This window comes from Ursus americanus, chromosome 10 (genome assembly GCF_024610735.1).
Source record: "Ursus americanus isolate L20-20 chromosome 10, mUrsAme1.1.p, whole genome shotgun sequence".
Taxonomy (NCBI): domain Eukaryota; kingdom Metazoa; phylum Chordata; class Mammalia; order Carnivora; family Ursidae; genus Ursus; species Ursus americanus.
The window spans coordinates 70,660,817-70,682,343 of NC_142136.1; the positions used below are offsets into that span (position 1 = coordinate 70,660,817).

Genomic DNA, 21,527 nt, shown 5'->3' on the forward strand with positions numbered 1-21,527 from the left:
TGCTTCCCTTGAGAATCCATTCCACGCTTCTCTCCTAGCTTCTGGTAACTGCCAGCATTCTCTGAGATTCCTTGGCTTGTACCACATCACTTGTTGCTGTCTCTGTCCTCACATCACCTTCTCCTGTGTGTACTCTGCCTCTGTCTTACCAGGACACTTGCCCCATTGTTCTGGGCCCACTTAAAATAATTCAGAAAGATATCTCCAAATCCTTAACTTAATTACATCTGTAAAGACTCTTTTTCTAAATAAGGTAGAATACACAAGTTCCAGAGATTAGGACATGAAACTTATCTTTATGAGTTCATAGATATAGCTATCTAGAATATATATATATATATATATATATATAGTATACATACATACATACACACACACACACAATGTATAGACTGATAATATGCAGTAGTATATTACAATATAATTATGCTAACTATATATATGGTATACATATTATATGTGGTATATGATACTAGTAATACACACACGTCTTTTCTGACTAGTGCATGCTATAACTTTAAACCTATTTTTGTCTTTATGTTTAAAGTGGGGTTTTTATCAGTTTCATATAGTTGGATCTTACTCTTTTGTTTTTTAAATAAATCTGAAAATCTCTGCCTTCTTATTGGGACATTTAGGCTATTTACATTTAATGTAACTATTAATATGGTAAGATTCCAAACTATCTACTATCTTGCTGCTCTTTTTTTCTATTTGTTCTTTGTTCCCCTTTTCCTTTTCCTGCCTTCCTCTGGAATTAACTGATTTTTTAAATTTTCTTTTTATTTCTTCACTCAGCTTATTGCTATCGCCCTCTGTTGTGTTATTACAGTGGCTGCCTTAGGTTTTATAATGTATATATTTAACTTATCACCAACTATCTTAGTCTGCTAGGGTCATAACAAAATACCATTTACTGAGTGGCTTAAACAAAAGAAATTTACTTTCTCACATTTCTAGAAGGTGAGAGTCTAGGAGCAAGGTGCCAGCAGAGGTAGTTTCCCCTGAGGCCTCTCTCCTTGGCTTGCAGACAGCAAACTCTTGCTGTGCCCTCACAGCAACAGACCTTTTCTGTATGCCCATGCACTGCTGGTATTTCTTTGTCTTCTAAGGACATCAGTCATTTTGGATTAGGGCCCCATCCTTATGACCACATTTCACCTTAATTATTTCCTTAAAGGCCCTATTTCCAAATACAGTCACATTAAGGGTTAGGGCTTAAACATGTATTTAGGGGAGACACAATTCAGTCCCTAACACCAACTATCATCCAGTCTTAAACTACTTCACATATAGTGTAGTACGCTTACAATAGTATACTTCCATTTCTACTCACCCTGAATTTATGCTATTGTCATCACATGTTTTAAATCTATTATATTATAAACCTAGTAAGAGATTGTTACTATTCTTGCTTTGAACAGTATTTTTCAGAGACTTAAATTAGGGGGAAACTTTCTTATATTTACTCCTGTAGTATCTGTTTCCAGTGTTCTTCATTTCTTTGTATAGATCCTGATTTCCATAGGCTTTTGTTTTCCTTCTGCCTGAAATACTTCCTTCAATATCTGCTGATGGTGAATCCTTCAACTCTTGTATGTTTGAAAGAAGTGCTTATTTTGCTTTTTAAAAAAATTATTTCAAAATAATTTAAGACTCACAACAAGTAGTCTTTGCATGTCTACTAATTTTTGATTAGATGCCTAAATATTGTTACTTTTATCTTGTTGGGTATTGGGTATTTTTTTTAATATTACTATAAAAAATCTTGAGCTTTGTTCTCCATCATAAACTGTTTAAAAAGTACTCTGATCCTTCGGGTCTTGTTTTTAAACTCCATTAGGAAGGGCCAGGGCAGCACTTATTTTAAGACAATAATTTGGGCCTACTACTAGGCAAAAGACTTCCCATTACCTTACTGGTGCTTCATAAATCATGATGTTTTCCATGTTGCCTGGTGAGAACAGAAACTATAGTTGGTCTTGTATGAACTCTGAGAATTATTTCCTGTGATCCTTTTTGGAATTTCTTCTTCCAGCTCAAGTAGCCTCCTCACTCATACCCTCTGATCAGTACTCAGCTGAAGACTCAACAGTAACTTTGCAAGTGTCTAAAGTTCCTTTTTATGAACTCTCTTCTCATCACTATTTTTTCTTGTGAACTATAACCTTCTGTGAACCTCCAGTTTGGTATCCTCAATTTAATACATCACCAGGCTCCACCTGACTTCCCACTCCATGCACCAGGCCTTGAAACTCCCTCCAAGCAGTAAGCTAGGCTCACCTTTGTTCCTCATCTATCAGGGATGACTGTCCTCCACTGTCTGATATCTAATGTCTTGAAAACTGTTATTTCATATACTTTGTTCAGTTTTTTAAGCTGTTTCTGGAGGGTAAGTCCAACACCCATTCTTCCACCTTGGCCAGAAAACAAACCTAGTAGTGATGTTTTCAAAACATTAGGTATCCCTAATTTGATCAATAAATAAAATTTAGCTAACTCCTCATTTGGTTAGGCAAAGAGGTGCTTTGCAACTATCATTTCAAACAATTTGTGAGCAAATCTATCACTTCCCTATTAAGCTGTGTTTTCAAGTTTTGTTGTGCTTTCTATATCTCTTTCCTAAACAGATAAATTATATCACAACTAACTATCTTTTTGACAATGCAGATATCTTTGAAGCATCAAATCACGGTATCTATTCTACATCCTAAATATTTCTCAAATTCAACTATTTCTTTTTTTTTTAAGATTTATTTATTTATTTATTTGAGAAAGAGAGAGAGAGATCCCAGAGGCAGAGGGAGAAGCAGGCTCCCCACTGAGCAAGGAGGCTGATGCAGGATTCGATCCCATGACCCTGGGATCATGACCTGAGCCAGGCAGACGCTTAACGGACCGAGCCACCCAGGTGCCCTCAAATTCAACTATTTCTACCTCTGTCACCATCAGTGCCCTAGTCTACACCACCATCATCTCTACTCAGGTTTTCTACAACATCATCCCAATGGACCAACTAGACTCCAATCTTGCTCAACTCCAATCCATCTTCTATTTTTCAACCAGGATTAAAGAGAGTAAGAGAGAAAAGCAGAAAAAAAGAAAAGGAAGAAGAGGAGGAAAAAGAGGAAGGGAAAGTGGGAAGAACGGAAGAGAAGAGGAAGTTCTGTTTAATGACTTTACTGATGAAATCCAATTAGACTGAAGAGATCAAGTCTCCACTGTTCTTGACTGAATTAAGCAAATTAAAAAGAAAAAACAGGATATAAAATGTTGGTATTAATCTTAGCCTTACCTACTTTTTTCTAAAACCAACTCCAATCTACCATCTTTACTATTCTTTCCTCTTTGGAGTTAACAAAAGAGCCCAGGCGGGACAAATTCAAAAGATTTATGTCCAAGGGGTGTATGTGTGTCTGTAGATCTGTCTGTTTCCTGGCAAGAGCAAAGAACAGTGAATTATTTGGGTAGGTAAAAGAGGGGATACTGGTAATGAGGGAAAAAGGCAGGAATTAGCAAGTATTTTGCCTTGATAAAATGATCTACCAAGGATAAAAAGATGAGACCCAAGGACATAAAGAACAGCCCTATTCAGAGCTATTTTTACCGGTCTTCAGTGTTCATAAGCAATACAGAATAAAGAGGAACAGGGTGAAATGGAAAGGAGAAGTTAAATAGCTAACCAGACCCTCCAAGTTCACATTTCTACAAGATTTTTTTTAATTTAATGGGTTGTTATTTCCCCTTATTTCAAGCATATCCAAATATGGTCAATTGAAAATTTATTATCAAAATATATACTCAACTTCTGGGTTATTCAGAAACTAACCTGTGTAAGACCAGCAAAATTTCACCTTGTAAGTTAAAAGTTAACATCTAAAATACTACTGTGAAATTAGTCTACTAACTCAATTTAAAATTTCTCTGAAGCAATTTGGGCCCTCTGATAAACACTCTGATAGAGGAAATATGATTTCCAAATAAATCAGAATCGAATTGGTGAAGACTGTGGAAGAAAGTTGATTACTAATGCTTCCAAGAGATACACTTCAGTGTTGTTTTAAAAGAAGTTCTCCTATTTATAATTTGACTATCTTTAAAGTAAAGTAGCATCAGTACATCAGAACTTACAAGTGAAAATTAGTAATAAGCTTAATATTATGATAGAGTTAAACAGCAAAATTTTCATAAGCTCAGCAAAAGTAATTATATATAACAGCTTGAAACTATGGAAACATAAATTTCCAAAAAAAGTACTCATTAGTCCATCCTTTACAAAGTTTGTCATAAATAGGTAATACTCTAAACGCTGTTCTTGAGAACAGTTTGATAAGATGCATCAAAATGAAAAATAAGCTGCCCTAGTACTCCCATATGTAAGAACTAGAGCTAAAGAGAAAATCATGTATGCAGAAAAAATTAAGTTTTGCATGTATTTTTTAAATTTATGATTTAAAAAAAAAGGAAGTGACTAAAATATCTCTTGGTAGGGATTCAGTCATGTGGATTTTGGTACCTTAAACAGCATGTAGCCATTAAAAATCATGTGAATTAATATTTTTATTTACCATGGAAAGAGGTCCAGTGAGTAAAGTTAAAATAAAAATTAGGCTACAATACAGCAATTACACTAAATAGCTATTTCTGTAAAATGGTGTACTTATGCCTAAAAGAAAGGGAAGAAGGGGAAAGAGGGAAAATGTGTGTGCACGTGTGCACATGTATATAAAAGGATGCGAACTAAAGATGCTCACTAAAATGTTAAGGGAGACGTCATCTCTGGGTGGTGAGGAAACTGGAGACATTTTTGCTTCCTTCCCTGTACTTCTCTATAGTATTTGAATTTTTTTCTATTAAGTATATATAATTTTTACAAAAAAGTTGTAAGAAAGTTTGATTTGTTCATCATAAAGTCACTTACACAGTTCCCTTTTCTTTGCATATCATCATCAATGAACAGCATGGTGTTCACACACAAGAATTTGCGTAAAATATGAAATATTTAAACTGAGACCAATAGAATCAATGTATATAATAAAAAAGCAAAATCTGTGTACAGTGGATAGAAGACATTTTCAAACAAAAAACAGGTGAACTGCTCCTCTTCCACTTGCAAGTTATTTATATGTTACACAAGTTCCCCAATAGCAGTAATCATTAATGGTCATAGAGGCATTCACCTAGCTCATTCTCAATATTACTCTACCTATTTACATGCCAATTATCTTAAGAAAGCTTAGAAAAAATTACTCTCCCTAAAAAAAAGTAAAAATATCCATTCAGGTCAGTTAATGAGTAGTCCAGGACAATGAGATCATCACAGCATTCCAAAGAGGCAAGAATTACTATATAGCTGTAACTATTTTCTATATCTATGCACAGTTTCTACCCGTAGCTATATAATAGTAAAACCTATTTGCCACATTGCACAGTAAGAGAGATTTACTTACATTCTCTCTAACCAAGAACTCTGCCATATTCAGTCACAAGATTCAAGATATATTAAGATTTTTCAAACATTTTTCCATAATGACATTTTTTTTGTCATTAAACTGTACCAAAGAAAATGCTAAGAACCTGCACAAAGCATTAAATTTCAGGACTACCATCAGGCCAAATATTCTTATCGCCAGATAATCACTAATCCAGGTTCATTCATTCAATTATTTGAACAGCTAATACATAGAAGATACTGTGCTAGGCACTGTGCTAGGCACTACAGAGAAGAAAAAATCCATAAAACATAGGCACTGTGTTCTAGAAGCTCACAGATGGGCATTTCACAGGTATAATGTACCCTGAACCTAATTCCACAATCCCAAGAGCTCAGAACATCCAGATATCAAAAAATATTAAGTATTTACAGTGTGCCATATACTGTTATCCTTTAAGACAGGTTATATATAGATTAATTAGAGCAATATAAGTGCTAGCGAAAGGTGAACAAATGCTTAATGCTGACTAATTAGGTCGTAAGACTAAATGCTCGAAATGAACCCTAAAATACAAGTTTGCTGAGTCAGGACAGAGAAAAGGGCACAGCAAGCAAAGCAAATGTTCAAAGACAATGTTCAAAGGAAGGGGCAGAAAGAGCATGATACTCTTCCTGGTACTACAAATAGTTCACCAGGTCTACAGCAGTTATCAGGAAAGAGATCAACAGGTACGCCTTGGATACCCATCTGAAAGATCTGAATTTTATTCTAATGACAAAGCTAAAAAACAAGATCAGATAATCAGTCAGGCAGTGGTTTGAAAGTTAAGACCAGAGGCAGGAAACCAGATAACAGTCTTGCAATAATAACAATCCAGATAAGAAATGAAGATGGACCTAAATTATAACTCAGTAATATTAAAAGTGAAGACAATTTCAAAGTAGTCCAATCGATAGAACCTAGTGGCTGAATGATGTGACAGATGAGGAAGACGAAGGAGGCAAGAAAAACTCACAAGTCAGACAACTGGGTGATATCAATAATCAAGACAGACAGCAGACATATAGTTGTGAATGAGTGTGTATAGACATGTGTGAATGAGGTTTAAAGGAAAAGATGTGATGTCGTTTTAGACAATGAATTTCCAAAGTCTTATGCCATATAGATGACATTCTGAAGAAGCTCATATTCAAAGTGAATGCAAAGGACTGAGGGGATAAAAAAAAAATACCTAAGTCGACTATGAATAGGGAGTAGCTGAAGTAATGAAGATCTCCTGAGATCCCTGAGGGGCACTGTGTGGAATAAATAAGAAGAGAGTGAAGGACAGAGCTTGGGAGAGTTCCTGAGGGCAAGGCAACAAGAGGTCCTCAAAACAGACAAATAAAGAACAGTCTAAGAGCTAAATTCAAAGAAAGAGGAATGATTAACAATGTCAAATGCATCAGAGATTGAGTAAGAACTGGTACTTTTGGTCGTTAGGAGTTTCAACAGACCGGTGAAAGCGAAGGGCAAAACAATGAGAATTGAGGGATGAATTAAAGGTAAAAATGTAGCAACAATAAGTAGTAAGCATTTCTCAAATTTTATCGCAGTCTCCCAAACATACTGACCCTAGAACATTTTCTCAGGTGGCATTCCTTACTCCCGGGGTCTCAGAGCAAAAGAAAATTAAACATGGCATGTTCACAAGCTAGGAGGAATAAATCATTGTTGAGGGAGACATTGCCTAAAACTGAAAAGGGATAAATAACAGAATAAATTGTTAGAGGGAATAAAGAGGTTCTGAAGCACATAGTAAAGGAACAACCGTTTGTCTGAGACAGGAGGAAAAACAGGAAGAAAAGTTATGAATAAAGAAAATGCTGTCCACAGGTTGAAAGCTACCACATGAGACAATTCATTCTCATGCCCTTTTTCCCTCCTGTGAAGTACACAAGTCATTTACTCAAGAGTGACAGAGAAGGGGTGAGTAGGAGCAGAGTGTTAAAGGCTTAGAACAGCAGCTACAAAGGAGAAAAGACGTGGGTCTGGGGTCAGAAAGCAGTGCATAAATACTAACGCCATTTTAGCTGCCCGACAGTTCTAGAACTCTTCAAAGTCCTAAGGAACCCTAAGTAGAAAGTTTAAGTTTCAACCTTATAAAATTCCAATTCATTCCACTCTAAAGCCCAAATAAGCCCATCTTCTACGGCCCAAAGTCTAGAAATCACCTGAAATAACACTAAAACTCAGCAAGTAACTAAAGATTGAGATGTATCTGATGATTCTCAAAAACCTCCCTGGGATCTTAAAAGTACCAGTTAACGAGCAACTAGAATTCACAGGAGAATTTGTGGGCTAAAAGATCTTAATGTGAGCAGTCTTCTAACGAAATATTTCTTATAAGAAATGCCATTTAATCAGACCACAAGGAGGGCAAATGCCATCAAACGAGATGTTGACAAATATAAATCTCCTAATACAGCCAACAGTCCAATCATTCTCATTCATTTACATCACTCTGGGGGTAAGCTAAAACAACAGTAACACCAATAATTTATGATCTATAACCCATTATTTCCAAAAGCCTGAGACAAAATGAATATGATTTTATTTAACATGTCATTACTTTTAGGCCAATCTTAACCTGCAATACCCTGAGAAGTTAACAAAGCCGTGCATTTCCCATCCTTTTATTTCAGTTAACACCTAATTCTTTTTTTTAAGACTTATTTATTTATTTGAAAGAGAGGAAGAGAGAGCACACGTGCAGGGGGAGGAGCAGAGGGAGAGAGAAAATCCTCAAGCAGCCTCTGCTGGGAGCGGGGGCCAACACGGGGCTTGATGGAGAGAGCACAACTCCAGCTGAAATCAAGAGTCGGACACTTAACTGACACAGCCACTCAGGCACCCCTTAACACCTAATTCTTATGAGAAAGATGAGAACACACTGTTATCCCTTAAAAAAAAAAAAGGCATTTTTAAACTAATTTTTAAAAATATTCAAGAGAGTTTGCATTAAAATGTGAGCCCCTAAAAGATAATTAACATCACCATCTCATTCTACACATACATACACACACACACACACACACACACATCCCCACACACCATGATGTCCTATACATCTAAATATAACTGATAGCACCCTAAATAAATATAAACAAAGACCAAGTTTAGGAGTGATAAGGTGAAATTGACGGAATGGAAATTTATTTAATATCTACTATGTGATTGGAAGTTTGAATCCTCACAATTCTGTAAGGTAAGCGATAAAATATTTCAATCCTAAACAATGGTATCTGAACTATATAATCATACAACAAATTAAAAATTTGGAAATTGACATATAGATTGGTCAGGCAGAGAAATGGGTAAACAACCTAGGCAAAGACTGAAGAAAGATAAAGAGAATTTACACTTAGGTTAAATAAAGTACTACTGATGTGGAGTCTCAGGTGACCTTCCATCTACCATCTGCTTCGTGTCTGAGCTAAGACCATGAGAAAAATATAAAATGGAGAAGCCCTGTGACTTGACAATAGTGTCAAAAAGTAATTAAGACTACTACCAGGATCAGAAGATTAGAAAATATCAAGAATACTTGGACAATGTTAAACTTTGAGTTTTAAAAAAATAGAAGAGTCTCTAACATTTCAAAAGAAATCACTATCCTCTGTTCTAAATCAGTTGTGATAATAAAACTAAGCAACAGTAATACAGTGGCTATAAATTCCAGCACCTATGATCAAGTTTTTTAAATATATAAAAGTATTAGAATAAATGACCACAAATTGCATATATAGCCTAATAAAAGGAAATTAAACAGAAACATTTAGAGATAAAATACATTAAGGGTACAGAAATAGTAACAAATACATGCTCAGTCTCAAATATTTATAATCCAGTGGGAAAAGGCAAACAGGTAAAGAACTTAATATAAAATAATGAAATAACTCTTAAACAACACCAAGTATTATAAAAACAGTAAAAAAAAAATTTCTTTCAGGCAAGTATTCAGAGAAGGTAGTATTTGAGTTAACTCTTGAAGGAAAAGGAGGAAAGATTTTTTTTTTTCAGGCTCAGTTAACAACAGTACAGAGATACAAAGATACAGAGAAATGACAGTGTATTTCATATTATATGAGGTATGAAAAGATTTCCATTTGATTAGAATTTAGTAGTGTGGATGGTTAGAGAAATACCCCAGATAAGTAAAACAGATCCCGAAGAGATTTGACAAAAATTATTCAGAAGATACCCTTAGGGTATAAACTACGTCAGTAGTGTTAAAAAGGAAAGAAGAGGAAGATACTGCAGAATTTTAAAGAATAGGGATTAGAGGGGCGCCTGGGTAGCGCAGTGGTTAAGCGTCTGTCTTTGGCTCAGGGCGTGATCCCAGCATTCTGGGATCGAGCCCCACATCAGGCTCCTCCACTACGAGCCTGCTTCTTCCTCTCCCACTCCCCCTGCTTGTGTTCCCTCTCTCACTGGCTGTCTCTCTCTGTCAAATAAATACATAAAACCTTAAAAAAAATAATAGAATAGGGATTAGAGGCAGACAACATAGTAGGAAAACCTCAGATTTAGAATTAAATAGATCTGGACTAGAATCCTAGCTCTACTGGTTATTAACAGTAAGGTCTGGGGCACCTGGCTGGCTCAGTCAGTGGAGCATGTGCCTCCTGATCTCAGGGTTAAGAGTTTGAGCCCCACACTGGGTGCAGACATCACTTAAAAAATAAAATCCTAAAAAAAAAAAAAAATAAGGTTTTTCTAAATTGCAACTTACATTTTTTGTCAAATGGGGATAATATGTCATTATTGTGGCACAGTCTTAATATGATGGCAAATAAATTGTCCAATGCACTGTCTTTCAATGAACAGTCAATCTTCAATAGTTTCCTTCTTATAATAAATGGCAGAATGTGAGAGATGAAAGGGGAGAAGTTAAGATATGTAGCCTCAGTGACTGGACTGGGAAGATGATAAAGTCATTAAAGTAGAACTACAAAAGAAACAGATTTAGAAAATAGAAGAATGCATGAGTTTTAGACATGCCAAATTTGCAGTGACAGTGGGATTACATACCTACGTGCAAAGATATCAGAAAGCACAAAAATCTGAGTCTTGAACTCAGAAGACAGCCCTAATAGAAATAAAATTTTAGGTCCTAGGCGTACAAGGGAAAGCAAAGAATGAGTGAGCCAAGAACAGGAGCTCACGAGGAGCCAAGGGTAAACAGAGAGTCAAGACTACAAAAAGGAAAGTTTCAAAAATAGTGAGGTGGCCAGCAGTTTTAAGTATTGGATAAAACTGCTCTATTTGGTAATTAAGGAGATCTCGGACAAATTTTGAAAGCAATTTCAGCACAAAAAAAAATTTAAGATTTATGTATTTATTTGAGAGAGAGAGCAAGAGCAGGATGGGGGTAGGACAGAGAGAGAGGGAGGAGAAACAGGCTCCCTGCCAAGCAAGGAGCCTGATGTGGGGCTCCATCCCAGGACCTCAGGATCATGACCCTAGCTGAAGGCAGACGCTCAACCAACTGAGCCACCCAGATGCCCCAATTTCAGCAAAATTTTGATGACATCAAACTGCAGACACTGAAGGAATAAATGGGTGGTAAAGAAATCAGAGAAAAGAAAAGAATCTATTCCAAGAGTCCTCGAGTGGGAATTCCACAAACATAGTAATGGAGACCTAATGAACATTATCAATATTTTGAAGAGCCATATGAAAAATAAATTCAGCCTTCACCACACTATGAAAAACTAAGGAAAATAATAAATATCTTTGATTCTTTAATTAGCATATTTTATATATATGCATATGTATTTCTGTATGTATGTATTAAATGAAAGCATGAATCACTGTTTTACAAATGGTAAACAGGCTCTCGCATATCATGAGATTCTTGATGGAAAATTTTAAAAAAAGATTGTTAAGTACTAAAAGACAGAAGGGATCATGGAGCTCTTTCTTGAAAGAAATCCAACACTGAAGAGAATAAATGCAATTATGAATGATTCAGGTGGAAACCTTCAGAGAAAGTTTCTGTTGCTGTTTTTGGTTAAGGGTTTTGTTGGTTGGTTATCTTTTGTTTTCAGAAGTGGAAAAAACCTCTAAAGATGTTAGGTTAACACTAAGAAGTCAATGTAAAGAAATGTTTCCAGTTCCAGAAGGAAATGTAATTAAAGGTCACGGAGAATCAGATGGAATCACAAGAAAAAAGGACTGACCTTACCAATCCCGCAATTATGTATAAATTACAATCTATAGATAGAAAACATACGCACTCTCATCTAAAAACAAGCTGCCCTACAGAAGTTCAGTTAGCCAGTTAGATAATTAAGCCAACCACAGCTCTAGTTCAATAGAGGGTATATCACATAGAGGTTAAGAAAATTTAAAGTCTGACAAACATGGGTAAAAAGGTCTGCTCTTCTGACTATTATTTAACTTTAATGTTACTTAGCTTCTCTAAAGATGTTTCTGCATTTAACAGTAACAGTTCCTCTCATAAACTATTAGGAAGACCGAAAGAGACAATATATGTTAACAGCTTAGCACAGTGCCTGGCACAAGGTAACCATTTAAGAAACACAGCTATAATTACTAAAATAAAATACAAATAAACATTTCTCTGACTTCAGGATTGAGAAGACCTAAGATTTAAAGGAAAGGAAACAAATGAAACCAGAAAGATTAATGTATCTGGCTACTCATATTTTTTTATATTGTGTAAAATTTTGGGGGACAAATATGTTAAAAAGCATCATATAAAACTAAAAAAAAAATGGTAAAGAATTGATTCACATGAATTAGTTTTCTCACACAACAAAAAGATAAAAACCCCAGTTTAAAAAAAAAAAAAAAAAAGGTACTGACATACTCCTTGCTCTGCATAAACAACACCAGGTACCCAGTTTAGGAATCCACAAATATAGTAATGGACACCAGATGGGTATTTTTTAATACTTCAACATGTGACTGATATTGTGAGGTGATACTGTCCTAATATCAGACCAAGCTACTAAGGCATTCCTCATGTCCTTAAAGGAAAAGAACTATTTGAAGTATAAAATAATAATAGTAGTTGAAATAGGAGATTCAGATAACACAAATTCAATCTTTCACACATTGAAAAGCTTATCTATTATAACCTGTTTAAATTAAAAATAAAACATAATTTCTAGCATATATTCTTAGAGTAACCTAACGATTTTTCAAGCTGTGCTAAAAAGAGGTACCTCAAAACGTGACAATGGAATAAGATGGGCACTTGTGGAAAGGCCAAGTGGCTATATCACTGTTTTACCCCACAGACTACAAACAGTTCCAGTTCCACTTGTATTGGTTCTTATATAGTTAGGGTCCAATGTATTCTCAGACTTTTTAAAACTGAAAAATATTTCTAACAATCCACATCAAATCTCTCTCCTACCAATCTAAAAAGACAAAAATTCAGTGAACTATATTGCTATTCATAATTGACATATTCAAAACTTTCCAATGAAATTTTAAGTATATCATGATGTGGGCCCCTTCCCCCCCCCCCCAGGTTTTCCTTACCTTTAGAAAATACTACGAAAATTTCATTTGGGGCAGATACTATGTTTTGTAATATTTTTGGAGTAACTCCTTTATTTTTGTGCCCAAGGCAATACAGATGTTGCTACGGTATTAATACTGAACAGACCAAAATACTGTGGAACCCCTTCGTAACACGAGGTTGGTGACAGAAATAAAACCAAGTTGTTAACTTTGTTACAGCTTTTCTGTGTGTGGTATATGTGTGTGGGATTTTGGCTAACAATATATACTAAAAATACCCATGTATTCAGAAAGTTTGGGAAGAAAGATATTCTACCTCCATCTAAACTGAAATTTAGATTAATAATCTATATTATATCATTACCAATTTTTTAAAATAAGAGTAATTACAATACAAATTAAAACTGAATCTAATTCAAATTATTTCACAGGTATTTCAGAATCTTATTCAAAAGCTAGTCTTTGAGTTATAAAATCCATTTTCATTGTTCAGTACTTATAAGGGAGAGTGAAGACTGAAATGTACCTGCCTTAACTCTATGACAGCATATTACTAAAGCTGGTTTTAGAGCCAATACTTAACAAGTTTGTTTACATACAATTTTTATTTAGTAAAAATGTACAAAAAGTAAACTTATGAAGCTTCCTGTTATTGAGTGCAAATAAATGAGGTTTTCCATAATAAATTTTATGATTTTTGAATATAGTACCCTGAATAACTTTGTGTATTAAAAATAACTGAACTCATATCTGTTAACAAAATCCAAAAGTGAAAAACTAAATTTAATAAAAGAATAGGAAAGTATACTACAAGCAGAGAAAGTTCAAAAAGTCACCAAAGTCATTTAGTTGGTTAATGGGCCACTAACCTTCCGGTGATTTAAAAAAAAAAAAAAAAATCACCTAAGGATATCAACTAAGCCATCCAACCTCATACCCACCACCCCACACAGACACAGAAAGCAACCAAGATATTCACTTTCAAAAAATGTCTAATAAAATTATTTTTACCTGTAAATTGTTTTCTGTGACTCTGTTCCACCAAACCATATTGATGGGTACTCCTGATTTACACCTGTCAGCAAGGCAGCCAATAGGGTTCTTTGCTTTTCGTGCCTTTGATCCCATCGGAACTAGCCTCTCCTCCAGCATCCCCAGGCGATACTTCCTTGGCTAGGAAAAAGAAGGAAAGAAACCAGGCCACTCCTAACATCCCCCACACTAATCTAAACTAACATAACTAACATATAGGTGATATCAGGAATGGTGGAAGAGGAAACAAGTAAAATTTCTAAGACACTCCCTCTAATGTCCTTATCACCACCCACCATTTCCCACCCCCACCCTCAATACACACCTCTAAAATAACCCACAGTCCTAATAGGCTGAACAACATATTGATATAAAGCAACAGATGTTTCAGAAGTATACATTATAATTCGATTTTATAAAACCTTAATGAATAGAAATTAACAGCAAAGTTAAATGCTTTGCAAAATTTTTTCCACTGTCACTTACCTATTCTCACTGCAATACGAAGAAATGCTTCGAGGGCACCAAATACAGGTAAAAAAATTCTCCGAACTGTATCTTTTTCTGCTCCCATTTTGCTACCTTATTTCCTACTGAGGAACTACCCCCACTTAAAAGAAGCATCTAATTCCTAAGGAATGGATTTTTTTTTTTTTTAATTCTACGCACATTAGGTGAAAGTAGAAGTCATTGTGTCTTAGGTGGGCATTCAACTTAAGGTACTAAATGAAGTAAGCTCAAATATTTTTTTAAAATACGCAACTTTCATGGGTCTTACAAGTATACCAGTAATGTAAACAGATTGATATTCAATAGCTTGTCCAATAAAAGCATGAACTCATTGGCAAACATCATAATAAAGTTAGTAAACAATCTTTGTAGTGGCTGGCAGGCATTTTTATATGTGAAAGTTAATGATAGTTTCCACCATCTTACCTCTCTTATTTATAGCAAATTTGCACTAAATTATTATCTTTATGGGAATTTGTATATATATTTTTCCCTTTAAGGAATGCTGATCATTCTTGGGAAGGTAACTAACTTAAGACCTGAAATAAGAAAATCTATGTTTACTCACTGTTCTGTCCTAAGTCTGCTAAAGCAAATAGTTAAAATTAACTTTCTTCAGAAAGTGTCCTAGCCAGACAAATATATAAAATATAATTTTGGCCAGTGGAGACAGCTACTTTGAAGAAAACACCTGATTTCTAAATTTCAAAATGACCTTGCAAATAATGCCTATGGAAATCATTCTATGCAAATTAGATTCTAACTACAGAAATGGGCCTCTACTAGTAGTCTTTGATTTAAGGGGAAAAAAATTAAACTTGCCTAAGAAAGGTAACTAAACTACCTACCAACCCAATAATTATAGCAGTAGATAAAGTTTTATGAGGCTAAAATATTTCCATCTCTATGCACTCTTGCACCAATTCAATTACCCTTTATGTCTACATCACAAGCAACTTTTGTGGATAAGAATAAAAATGTACCCACAAGAACAATATTATAAATGAAAGAATTTTAAAGCAAGTTATTTCTAGTAATATAGCTCACAACTATAAGACTTTGATACACAGCAAAAATACTATGCCTTAATTAAGTTTTCACTAATTTAAAATTTATATTTTAGAAAATGTCCGTGCTAAAGAATATCCTATCAAAAAAGTTCAACACATCAAAGAATATGTATTTAAACAAAATAAAAACCTATCAAATAGGATTACTACAAGGGCACCTAAATTCCAGTCATATTTGAAACCAAGAAAATTATTGCTTTAAATGATCTTCTGTTATTCAGATCCTTCACATATATAGACATGCTTTTGAGCTGGTTATTACAATAGCGCAATTTATTTTCTTATAGCAGTGTACTAAGCAATGTAGAAAAAAAAAGTATTTAAATAAATCCAATGTAGCATTCTCCCTCCCCAACAGTTCTCACTATATGTTTCTCATTTTTCCAAAGAATTCATCACTCTTCTCTCCACCACAACCCTCAAAAACCTATAAATTAGCCTAACGCCTTTCCTCTTAGGCAAAAGAGATCCCCAAACGTGTGCCATTATAGATTTAACTTTCTTCAATAAATAGCCAGAGATTAAAATCTAATCCAAAAGCACAACCTACTATGTGATACTGAATGAAAAGACCTAAGGTATCAATACCATTTAAATTACCATCATAAGCCAAAGAAGGCAAAATGACATCTGAAAAGTGACAGCAGCAATAGAAAGCATGAAGGTAAGGCAAAAAGATTACATATAGAAGTTTCACTGCACAGAACATAAATCATAGTAAAATCTCAACTGTAAGCTAATTTCCAAATTACTTTTGCTATTATTTATCCCTTGAAGAAAAAAATATATGTTCAACTAAACATCTAAGAGACTACTTTGTATCAGGAACTATTCTAAATACTTAAAATACAGTGATAAATAAAACACACACCTTTCCTTCAAAGAGGATATAACGTAGTAGGAAACAAAGTCATGCAAACAGAACATACTCACTGTGATATAATAAATGCATGTATAATTAAGGTACCAATAGGGCAGAGACAGAGAGCTCACAGAGAAGGCGAATGAGATTCTGAAGGAGGACTAAGTATGCCTAGATGGAGGGGGGCAGGGAGAGAGAGGTACTGTGGGCTAGGAAAGATGTGTATGTAGAGGCACACAGGCACTGTGGTGTTAGGTGAAAACCGTTAAGTATTCGGTCTACCCTTTAGAAGGGGCTAACATTTAAGAGCAAAAGATGAGACTTCAAAGTAATGAAAGGACTTTAGACTTCATTCCATGGGCAATGGGGAACTCTTGAAAGCTTCTGAATGAAAATTAAAGTGAAAACAGGCAGACAAATTCGTGGACTCTGACAGTAATCCAGGTTAGAGTTTCTCAACCTCAGTACTATAGACTTTGGATAATTAATTCTTTGCTGTGGAGGCGGTCCTGTGCACTGTAGCATGTTTCGGCAGCATCCCTGGCCTTTAACCTCTAGATGCTAGTAGCACCACAGTCCCAGATGTGACAACCAAATATATTTTCAATGTCCGGGGGGAACAAAACTGCCCCCATTTGAGAATCACTGGTGTAGGTGTAGGATGTGAACTCAAGGGAACTGAAATGGGAATAGAGCTAATAAGGCCTGGTTGGGGAGAGACCTGCTAGGTTAATAAAAACTATAGGTGACTGGAAGAGGGGGCTAAGGAAATTGGAGAAGTCTAACAGAAGATGAAGAAATAAAAGGGACAAAATTTTATGGAAAATGTTCACTAACCCCTAAAGTTATTACCCTAAAATTCTGAGTTCTGTAAGATCCAAACCCCTCTACTCCAGAGCAAACAAAAGCAGCACCCTCTTTCCCTTTTCCTTAGTTTCCCGTAGTCCTGTCCTAGACCAATCTTGAGAATGTGAGAGTTAAAAAATCAGGTATGTCCCCTTCTTGATCCTCCTTTCTTGATAGCCTTGCCCCTCCATGGAATTCCAGTTATGGAATGGTAGCATTTGTAAATGTTATGTCCCATTGGTAAATAACTAGCTTTTCTACCCGACATCCTAGAAAGTCAATATTGTACGTCAAAATTCCCAATCTCTTTTTGCTCCTGGAGTAAAATATCTAGCAGGGACTGAAACCATCCCTCCCCATCTCTCCCCTCCTCCCTCTAGTTATTCAATTTTTACTTTAAGTCTCAAGATTTACTACAATAATGAATTTTTAACATTCTTCACAAAATCTAAATAAGCAGTATAATAAGACAGTAGTTGAAAACAGTTTTACCCTTTATACCAGACATTTAAAAAAAAACAGGTTAGGCTTGAACAGAAGTATTCAAGGATCCTTTTATATTCAAACTATAACAAACCTATGAATCTTTTGGGGATGTTATTAAAATAAAGATTCTAATTCAGTAGACCTAGAGTGAAGCCTGAGACTATGCATTTCTAAAAGGCTCCCAAGACTGCTAGTACTGCTGATCTGGTGACCACACTTTGAGTAGTCAAGTTCCAGAGAATGTCAGAGAAAAAAAACCTAAATAAGAAACAACTACTGGTCCAGACAGAAACTGAAGCCACTCCCTGAAATAAAAAGAGAGAGAAGTTCAATAGCTCAACGTCCCAAATCCTTAAAGCTCGACCTAGATACTTAGAGCCTTCAAGACCATTACTCATATAGCCCCCACAGCCCTGGCTCTTCAAAATTTCTTGCCCTGGTTCATAAAAGCCATTTCCAATGGTTTAGGTCTAAAGGAAATCCACCCTCATTCCTTACAATTGAGGTAAGTCTCTATGCCGAAAGAAAGAACAGTAAAAGCTGATTTTTAGGACTGTTTGAGTTCAAAAGCCCAAATGTACACACATTTTTTTACACATTAATTCACTCAATATTTCAGCATAAGGCTCTATGCCCTTCTTCCTAGGAATACAAAGCTAAGATATAGTCTCTTCTCCTAAAATTTCACAGTCTAGCCAAAGAAAAATCTATAAATACCATGCTCGTAATAGAAGATGCAGTTAAAGCTACCAAGTAACAGACCAATTTTTCAGTGCACAATTCTTTTGGTACAACTGCAAAACAACAACGCTTTAACAATGCACTCAACAATGCTTCTACAATGCTTCATATTACCAGCCATATGTTGTTATATGTCTTTATCTAATTAGTAATAAACTAGAAATCAAATTGTTTGTTATCCAAGTACAAAAAGTTTCCAATACCCTGAAATTTAAAACTCCTTTGAACATCAAAAACATAATTTTGATTTCACCCTTTATACTCTGAAACAATGAATGATGATTTAAAGTTACTATGAATGACATTTTTGGATGATTTACATTTTATTAGTCACAACATCTTCATATACTTAGAACAGTGGTACATATATATGAATTATCTCCTTTCAGACAATGCTTAGTAATTACATTAGTTCATTACCTTTTGTTGTAATAACTCAGCAACCTATCTCCTGCCACCCCTGATAGTCTCAGGTCCACTAATAGAAACCTCCGGTCTAGAATTTACTACACATTTATCTGAAAACTGCATTTCTTTTGTAACCTCTTCTAGCTCACAATTGTCTTTCCCTCAATTAATTAAATGCCTTGGTATTGTAGCATATCTGTAATTATGAGAACTAAATATGAGATTGTAATTTCATTAATTCAGTGGTGATTTAAAGTCACTGGGAAAAACAGACCCCAAATTGAATAAAACCACTGGAATTTTTTAAATCAAACAAATTAACTCATTTTCATATAATCATCAAGACAGGGAACTATACCTCTGCCTAATTTATTACCTGGATTTTAAAGGCACCTACATCCAATTAATTTAGAATAGTAAATCCAGACCTACAAATCACTGTAGCATGGGCTCCAATCATTTTCTCCATAGGTAAAAGACTTAAAAAGTCAAAAATAGAGCAAGCCAGCTGCAAAGATTATACTGTATTTTGTCCTGTCACTTCGTTATCATTAATTATGGGCTTTTTGTGAAAACATATTAGTTCCTTAAGTTTTCATTGATCAAATAAAAACAAGAGTAGGATGCAATAGGCAAGTCAGTCTATAGAAAAACAGGCTCATTGTTAAAGACTCAGGGGCAGGTAAACATCTGTAATTGAAAAAGACCTTTTAATTTGTGGAATCAATGTACAAGATGACAGGATGAAAACAGATGATGCTAAGTAAAAACTGATCTAAATTATATCAAATAAAGCAAAAAAGGATTTACATACACACATATTTTTAAGCTCTACTATGAGTCAGTCCCCTAATATTACCTGCATAAATTTAGTCACACCTACAAAGCAGTCATTACTTTTGTCCTTAAAACTGCAATATTACAATGGAGTTCTATGCCAACAAAATCAAGATCAGCTGGAATACCCTTACTAATAAGCAAGGCCACATTCAATTTCGAAAGAACCAGAACACCAAACTGCAACTTAAATTTTATTCTTTTACTTTAGAATGGAACTAGAATATAAAATGTAGAAAAGTAAAATACCATGCCAAAGTTATTTTAAGTGAATGTGAGTAAAGGTGTTTAAGTCATGAAAGTTACTTCCACAACAAACGATCAACAGTAATAATTTTAAGTTTTTATAATGTGTTTCGGTACCTTATCAAAACCAAAGATCATGCTAAAATGCCTATTCACTTGTTAACAAAAGGTTCCCTTTTTATTTATTTATATGTGTACCCTTCCTTAAATTCAATCTTGAAATGTAACAGAGAATCTTCAGATCTGCTAAATAATACACTTGGTATTACTCTACTATACTCTAATATACCCTACTATAATTGAACTTAAAGTAAGGTAGTGGTTAATCAAAAATAATCTCACACACATTCAGAAACAGATAAACACGTTTTAAAACTGCAGAATCATAAGCAATAGAAGACTGGAACAACTACCATTTGATAAGCACAGGGCACTATGCCAAGCACTTTATACCCATTAAGGTATTTAATTATCATATTTCTGAGACTGGCACAACGGTTGAACCAACTTCACAGATGAGAAAAGTGAGGCTTAGAAGAAGTTAAAATAAGTTGCCTATAATCTCACAACTAACATAACGTCGGGCTCTGGAGTCTTAACTATGATACTCTACCTCCAATCTGAAGACAGCTGTTCCATATTCTGTAACATTCCTTAACATATTTCACTCTTACATTATTCTAGCTAATCCTAAAATGACCAAATACCAATTTCTAAATGAATCAATCTCTTTTTGAATCTAACTGGCATAGATGGGATCAATGAGAAACAAGAGTTACAGAGGCTCCATTCAAAGAATAAAATTAAGCAGTTCCCTGTCCCCATTTTCAAAACATACGGGAAAAAATATTGGAAATTAAAGAGTTGGGGAAATGACACAGTTTGGGTTAAATTTAGCTAAAACTTAGGTTAGCATGTTTGTGGATAAGAATTCTAAACTCAGGGCGCCTGGGTGGCGCAATCGTTAAGCATCTGCCTTCGGCTCAGGGCGTGATCCTGGTGTTATGGGATTGAGCCCCACATCAGGCTCCTCCGCTGTGAGCCTGCTTCTTCCTCTCCCACTCCCCCTGCTTGTGTTCCCTCTCTCACTGGCTGTCTCTATCTCTGTCAAATAAATAAATAAAATATTTTTAAAAAAAAGAATTCTAAACTCACCTTTACTAATTCATTACTGACCCCTATTTCATAGGAAAATAGAGATAATCACTAGTAATGCCAAGCTATTAAGATCAGCTGCTTAATCCACCTTGTAAATACAATGATCAGAGTAAAAAAAAAAAAAAAAAAAAAAAGTCAACCATATCATCTCAGAATGAACTACTAGCTCCTAAATCCAAGCAGTAAATGCACCATGGTTTTACTAAGCTGTCATTATTAGGTTAAGTCAAAATGCCCAAAGCTAAAACAAGATAAGGACTACAGCCAACAGTATTACACACTGTATGCAAAAGGCATACTGTTTCAGTTCACATGTTCAAATATGGTAAAATATCAAACATCAAACCTCTTTAAAAA

At 35.0% G+C, this 21,527-nt stretch overlaps 1 protein-coding gene across 6 annotated transcripts in view; it reads right to left on the bottom strand.

Moving 5' to 3' along the window:
• Window positions 1-21,527, bottom strand: part of PAN3 (poly(A) specific ribonuclease subunit PAN3) — a 126,766-nt gene that overhangs the window by 74,201 nt on the left and 31,038 nt on the right. For 4 of the 6 annotated variants that reach the window (XM_087865222.1, XM_045797042.2, XM_045797041.2 and 1 more), the window contains exon 5: window positions 13,986-14,147. The exons of the other annotated variants lie outside the window; for them this stretch is intronic. In XM_087865222.1, the coding sequence (XP_087721348.1) occupies window positions 13,986-14,147 (162 nt within the window). The remainder of the gene's footprint in view (window positions 1-13,985; window positions 14,148-21,527) is intronic. 6 annotated transcript variants of the gene reach the window in all.